Here is a 7,361-nt window from a genome sequence, read left to right on the forward strand (position 1 = left end):
GGGGGCCCTGGGAGGGGCAGCAACGGCTCCGGCTTCGGTCGGGCCCAGAGGAAAACTGAGCCATCGCGTCCGGGACTCGAAGGGCAAACGTTCCCCTCAACCCTTGACGTCCATCTTGCCGATTCGAGCAAACTCTGTGCATCCCTTTCCTTCGGAATCTTTAAGAAATGATGCCGAAGGCAGCGTGGTTTACTGGTCACTCTGTGTTTCCTCCGGCAGAAAACCCTTCCCTGGCCAAGGACGTCGTCTGTGCCGCCCGGGGCTGCCCGCGAGGCGGGCTAAGGCCGCGCGTTCTACGTGCCCTGCACGCGGCCACCGTGCTGAGCGACCACTTCCAGGTTCGTCGTCTCTGATATTTTCAAGGGTTTCATGTTCGTCACGATCGGCCCATGCAAGGCCGACCCGCTGTCCTAAGCTTGCTGGCCGGTCCTGAACGCTGAGTGGCCGTGCTGTGCCGGGGACGCGGGGACTGGGGCTGCAGCTGGCACTGCCCCCCCAGGGTGCTGCACAGGGGTGCCGGGGTGACAGCACATCCCCGGGGGGCTGGCTGCTGAATTTTCAGGAACTTCCTGAGTTGGTCCTGAAACACAGACATCATCAAAAACCCAGTGGCATAAACATCCGATGAAACGCAGTGTCAGGAAGGGTGGTAAAGACTCGAGACCCGGCGGGCGTCTCGGCACGCTGTCCCGCTGCCTGCCCTCGAGGCTGCTCGTGCTGTGTCCGCAGGACGGCCGGGCCCCAGCCCAGCTCTTCCCGGTGCTCGTCTGTGACATCCGGGGTCAAGGGGGCACTTACACCGTGGACTCGGCAGTCTGCACATGATCGAGTTGCTCACGGCCGACCAGCCCATCGTGGGTTCCGACGGGCTGACCACGCGGGCAGTGACCGGGCTTCTTCCCTGAGTCCATAGCTCGGTGGCGGCCAGAGTGACAATCTCCTCTTAGCTGACTGGGACAAGCGCCCAAAGCACCCATGCAAGGCCCGCAGCTCGCCTGGGTGTCAGACGTGGCTTTTACCTGACCCGCTTGCCCTGGGGTCTGGGACCCTGGCCACAGCAGGCCCCGCTGCTCACGCAGCAGGGACGGTGGTGACGTTCGAGACACCTGCCACTCCTCCAGTCCGGCTTCGAATGCTGTTCCTTGCCTCTGCGTCACGGTGATGCCACCGAACCGCACGTCCAGTGAGCGCTGGGCTTTCACAGGAAGTAGAGAAAGGTGATGCGCAGAGACAGCAGGCGGCCGCCACACTCCCACAGCACGGCGAGGGCGGAGAAAACCCTGAGAGATAGTTCCGAGTGCTGCGTGAAGCTGGCAGTAATAACACGGCGAGGACCGTGGTCCTCAGTCGGGGGAGGCGAGGTCTGGGGGGTCACCGTCGCAGCCCGCCGTTTGTCATAAGCACCTTGATGTGCTTGGACCATCAAATCCGGTGGCTCCGGTTTGCCCAGATCGTCGTCAGGGATCGCGTATGGATAAATATGAAAACCCTGAGAGATAATTCCGAGTGCTGCGTGAAGCTGGCAGTAATAACACGGGCACAATCCCCCAGCTTTCAGAGCTGCTCCGGAGACTGTATTTGTCGTTCACATCATTACGATTATCAGCGGTTCTGGCTGGGAACAGGTGAGTTTTGACAAAAAGCAGAAGTTCCCCTTTCCGATGACAGGAATAGAATGACTTATCTCAAGATGCAGAGCTTCAAGGCCGGGTCTGTGGTTCAGGGTCGAGAGGGTGAAGCTTTCTGCACAGACCCTTTGCAGGCTGCGGGGCGGGACGTGCCCCGTGCCCCAGGACAAGCCGAGTGGGGGGCGGGCAGCAAGCACAACGCCATTTCAGTTTCTCTTATCTAAAAACATTCCCGCACGGTTCTGTGAGCATCAAGCTGGGACTCCACTGGGAGCCAGAGTCTCAGCTGATCGAGTTGATACAATGGAATTTCGGGCGTCACCTCCTGACTGGGTCCACTCTGCTCTGAACAGCAGGACAATGCAGGAAGGACCTCAACGGGGTCGGAAATCACATTCCAGAAATGACAGGTGCCCAGCGAGTCCTGGAGCCGCACCGAGGGACCGCGGCTCCTGGACATGTCCATGTGTCCCCAACCACACGCACCCTCGTGCATCTCCTAGGAGCTGGACGTGCACACGTGTCCCTAACCACCCTACCCTCGTGCATCTCCTAGGAGCTGGACGTGCACACGTGTCCCTAACCACCCTACCCTCGTGCGTCTCCTAGGAGCTGGAGCGGGCGTGGTCCTCGCCCCCTGAGCCGCGTTGTGTGCATCTTCGCGGGCGCCTGTCCAGCAGCTGGGGACGCTTCCGGAGCGGCTTGGCGGACGCCCGTCTGCAGGACTGCGCGTGCCAGCCGGCGCCGGACGCGGCTGGGCAGCGCGTGCGCATGTGCGTCAGCTGGGGCCCCACCGCCCCCCACCCCAACCCCAACCCCGAGGACATGTCAGGCAGGAACGCACTGACGTTCGCGTACTGTAACCTGCGGGTTAATGCGGATGGTTCTAAGCCCCACCAAGGTCTCCGTGGCTTTACGCTTTCAGCTGTGAGGTGTCCTGAGGCCTCCATGTTAGTGGTCAGGGTGACGCTCAGTGTCCCAGGCGTCTGCGGGACGGCCAGGCCCTCTTCCGGTCACTTCTGCTGGGCTAACCGTGTGCTGTGTTCTCACAGCGTGAGCCGGCGGCGGGGACACTGGCCCTTGGTGCTCTGTGGAGGCTCCTTCCCAGGGGCACCTGCCCACCCGGCTCCCGGGCCCCGGTCCCCCGACACCCCGGGACCATTCTGTCCGTTTTTCTCATTTATGGGGAGCCACGTGTGATGCATCCCCACTCCCCTGACTTGTCACGCGCGGCCTGGGACGCACGTCTGTGCGTGTGATGCCAGGGCGCTCGCACACGGAGGGGGCGGGGCACACTGCGTCCCGCCCCGGGGGCCCCCAGGGCAGTGTGTTCTCGTGGCCCCCCCTCCCCCTGGGGACTCGCTCTCGTGCTTCGTCTTGCCTAAATTAGCTTTAATTTTTTGCCATTTCAGGTTGGCCCAAAGCCTCGAAAAGACTTTGTTTTCCAGGAATCCGATTTTGACTTTGCTTAGCAATTTCACGGTAACTGCAGGTACGTACGGGGTTTCTCCAAGTCTGCGTGATGGAAACTACATTCAGTTTCTCACACAAATCTATTGTCAAAATAAAACGTGGGAAGAGGTGAGCGACCGTGATGCATAGCCGGCTAGAGCTGGCCCGACGTCGCTGGGACTGGGGAGGGAGGAGGACAAGCTTCTGTGTCCAGCTCCCGCCCTGGCCCTGCGTCCCTGGACAAGCCACCCGCAAGCCTTGCCTTCAGTCTGTGCCGTTCGAGTTCTTTGTAGCCCTAATGGGCCAGGTCTGGAGGCCCCGCCCAGTCCACAGATGACCCTCCTCTCCTCAGAAGGGGCGCGACTCCCCCGCGGCCCTGGTCACTGGTCCCCACAAAGGCCGCTTTCCGGAGGAGGAGGCCTTAAAGCTCACAGGCCCTGGAGGGTAGGGCCAGCGGAAGACCCGCAGGACGGGCTCGCTCCACCTGCAGTGTGAACCACGCGAGTCCCCGCCACGGACCAGCCATGCTCTGCTCCTGGTCATTAGGGGCTGCACATGGCGAGGGGCGTGGTCCCCGCCAGGTGTCAAGGCCAGAGCTCGCGTTCATAGTCAGTAACAGACCGAACGCTCGCTATTGTAAAATGTCCTTCCTTTCATTGCTTTTCAGATGTAGAAGTAAAGGACGTGATGAAGAATGTCACCAGGTTCGCGGAAGACCTTCGATCTTCTGCCCACGTCTCAGAGGGAACCATCAGCAGCATCTTGGAAGCACATCTTTCCCGTTCACCGGTACGGAGCTGCTTCTCTGGCACCGGCAGGCTGTGGCCAACCCGGGGCTGCTGGCTGTCACCCCCTCTCCGCTCCCCCTCTCCCGGGGGGCGGGAGCTGTGCAGATGGCGTCACTGGGGCTGAAAGGGAAGGACACTGAGCTCGGAAGCAGAGGGCGTCGTTGTCTGGCGCCACAACCTTAGGGTCTTTAATTTCATCATGTCGCCTTCTCTTGGGTTAGAAAAGATAAAATTAATGATATTTATTCTAGCGATTCCCAACTCTGGTGCAGGACGCCCCAAGGGGGCCCTGTGTGGTTCAGAAAGGGTTGCGAAATTCTTAAAAATATGCAAAAACGAAATATCTGAAAATACCTAAACACCAACGATGGTCTCCTTCGGGTGGGGAAGAGCCGTGTCCGGTCGGACGGCGAGCTGGGGCGGCCTCGCTGGGGGAGCAGTGAGCGGGGACAGTGGGGTCGTCCCCGGGCGGTGGGGAGGCGTGATCCGGGCAGGTGAAGGGTGGTGTTGGGACACGCTTTGTCCTCGGGGGACAGGGACAGGTGACTTCACAGTGACCACAGCAGGTGGCACCTGCATCCGTAGCATGAACCCTTTCAACATGTCCGGGGGGTGGGGCGGGTCCTACTTCCCTGTACAGGGAAACTTCCAGAAACGTGACCACGAAGAACGTTTTCATGGACGGTCGGCCGGGCCCTAGTAGACATTTGGTTCCACGTCGGTCCCAGTTTGTCAGGGCTCCGCCCTGGGTGTCTGGGGCCGGCCGTCTGGGGCAGTGCTGGGGTGAGGGTCAGCGGCTGCCCAGCACAGCTGCGGGGTCAGGCTCCTGATTTCCGGTCGGCGTCGCTGCCTCGTTACGCATGCGGCCACCAGGTGTCACCGGTGTTCCGGCGCGGGAGGCCTGTGTTAGAGGCGACACTGCCCAGCACGTGGCCGTCCGGTGAGTCCCTCCGCCTCCCCGACAGCGAAAGTCGTCTCGGCCGCCTAAGGGGCTGGACAGGCCATCGGAAGGGTATTAAAAAAAGGCTGCATTCTGTGATTCAGATAAGTCATGATTATTTGCTCCGGTAGAGAATAGGGACCCCCAGGGACCCCACAAGCCTGCAGACGCCGGGGCCGGGCCGGGTGGCCGTCTGGGGGCGGCCAGCCACGTGCAGGACGCCGAAAGTTCTCAGAAAGGGCAGGTTGCCTGAACGTTGGGTAATTATGCACAGATTTTAGAAGCATTTTCATTTAAAATGTTTGACTTGGAATGAGTGAAGGCTCAGTGTTTTGGGGGACAGTTTCGGGGTCCGTCTTCGAGTCCGGCGGCTGCACGCCCCAGATGACTCACGCCGGCCCTCGTCCCTTGAACAGGTTCTCTGGAGCGCCCTCACGGTGGCCTTGTCTGCCCGGTGTGACCGGGAGAGTCTGCACCCCCTGCTGGCTCTGCCTGAGCCCGCGGCGGGGGAGCTGTGCCGCCTGCCCGGGGCCGGCGTGTACGCCCTGATGGTGTCGCTGGGCCGGAACCTGGACCTGCGGAACCTCGTCTACAAAGTAAGGGGGGCGGCGACAGCCGGCGGCCTGTGTGGCCTCTGCAGGGGCGGGTGGATGCGCAAGCTGGCGGCCGGCGCGTGCAGACCCAGCAGCCTCGGCCTACTCCGGGTGGGGCTCAAAACCGAGGGGGACCCGGAGAACTTTCGGGGGGGTCTGTGGAGCTGGGCCCGTCAGGGCATTGGGCAGAGCATTGGTGGTGGTCACGTGCTCAATACGGAAGGACCGACAGCGGAAAACACCCCCTAACCCCAGGGCTGGGTCCCTTGTCCTTGGGGACTGCCCTCTGGGAGTGTGGCTGGGCGGCTGGGCGGCCGGCCACCTGCCTTGGCCTTCCCTGGCTGTGGCCTTCTGTGCCCCTGCTGTGTCCTATGAGGTGACCTGCCATCTTCTGCCAGGGCCTGCTTGGGAGGAGGTGTGCAGACGGAGGGCCACACAGGGCCAGCCCTCGTCCTGGGAGGGCCAGCTCGTCCCCTGCCCCCACGACCCCCCACAGCGGGGCAGGGTGGGGCGGGGCAGATCTAAAGATGACGACGTGGGGGCTTCAAAGTGGTCTGGAGCACAGGATCACAGCCATCCCAGAAGGCAGGGGGGCTGCACCCGGTTCCCAGCCTGGTCCCCGGCTCTCGGCTCTGCCTCTTCCAGAAGCTGCTCCATCTTCTGGCCCCCACTGTTTGAATCTTAGGCTTCTAGAAGCATCACCCCCTACCCTTGGGGAGTGGTCTCGCTCAAAGAGATTTGACATCTGGGCTAATCAGATGTCGAGGTGGCTCTCGGGGCTCTGAATCCGAGAGAGCAGTTTTGGGGTTCAGTGTGAATCGGGCGGTTGAGTGTTTGGGCACACACTCGCACGCGCACACTGAGAATTAATGTTAATTTTCAGACATTTTAAACCCACGAGCAGGACGATGGACGCTTCCCGCGTGTCCCTGTAACTGTGGCCAGCTCGGCCCGTGGAGTCACCGCCCCCGGCTACCGTGCAGCCCAGGTCGGCCCCTGTGGCCCCCAGGGTCCCGGGCCTCACGTCACACCCTCTGGGAGGCGGTCCAGCACCGTCGCCGAGCCCCTGTCCCCCGCGATGCTCTGTTAGGCACACAGAAGCCACCTATTTGGAACCAGCGCTTCCGAGGACCCAAATAACAAGGACGCAGTAACGTGACAAGGGCCATGATGAGGACGAGATGTTGGGTGGGAGTTGGTCTCCCAGACGCAGAGACAGTGACGCCACCATCCGTAACAGCCGCTCCTGTGTTCCAGGCCCTTCCGGGCGTGTGGCTCTGGGCGCTGCCTGCACACGGCGGCGCTCGGAGGTGGCCGAGTGTCTGGACGTGCTCGCGGGCGGTGTCCCCGTGGGGTTCCGGCACAGAACCCCGCTCCCAAGGCCACCTCGCTCTGCCGCACGGCAGAGAGCGGATCTGCGAGGCCCCTCGGGGGCGGTTTGCTGTCGGTGCAGGGCGTTCGTCTGGCCCGTCCGTGCGTGACCGCTCCGGGCGCCCCCTCCGTAAGTCGCGGTCACCGGGTGCCACTTCTCAGTGCAGCCGCAAGTAGGAAGCCGAGCAGGAAATGTGACGGAAGTGTCGTCCGTTGTCTCCCCGGGAGAAACGGCGTCGTTACGAGCAGAGACGCCTGTGAGAGACGGGGCCGGGACCTCGGCAGCGCAGGCCGGCCACGGGGCCAGCAGCCGAGGGGCAGGCCCAGCATCCTGACGAGCAGGGCGCAGTGACAGCCAGGATGTCGGCCTGAGGCTGAGAACGTGACAGGGCAGGTGGCCGCGGAGGAGGAGGCCGGGGGCCGCGGAGGAGGAGGCCGGTGCGGTCCCCCCAGCCCCGTCGCTCACTCCCCCTCCGCCCAGCGGGCATCAGCGAGCAGGGAACATTCTCCGGTCCCCGCAGTGGCTTAGACGACCACGACGGGCGAACGCCCAGCCGCGTGGGGTTCGCATCCCAGGACGGAGACGGAG

At 62.6% G+C, this 7,361-nt stretch overlaps 1 protein-coding gene across 1 annotated transcript in view; it reads left to right on the forward strand.

Moving 5' to 3' along the window:
• The window catches only part of ABCA13 (ATP binding cassette subfamily A member 13), a 147,718-nt gene that overhangs the window by 44,368 nt on the left and 95,989 nt on the right, over positions 1–7,361 (forward strand). The window contains exons 15-19 of the mRNA XM_025046516.1: positions 220–338; positions 2,238–2,401; positions 3,041–3,120; positions 3,748–3,869; positions 5,225–5,404. Of these exons, the coding sequence (XP_024902284.1) occupies positions 220–338; positions 2,238–2,401; positions 3,041–3,120; positions 3,748–3,869; positions 5,225–5,404 (665 nt within the window). The remainder of the gene's footprint in view (positions 1–219; positions 339–2,237; positions 2,402–3,040; positions 3,121–3,747; positions 3,870–5,224; positions 5,405–7,361) is intronic.

This window comes from Pteropus alecto, unplaced genomic scaffold (genome assembly GCF_000325575.1).
Source record: "Pteropus alecto unplaced genomic scaffold, ASM32557v1 scaffold214, whole genome shotgun sequence".
NCBI classification, from domain to species: domain Eukaryota; kingdom Metazoa; phylum Chordata; class Mammalia; order Chiroptera; family Pteropodidae; genus Pteropus; species Pteropus alecto.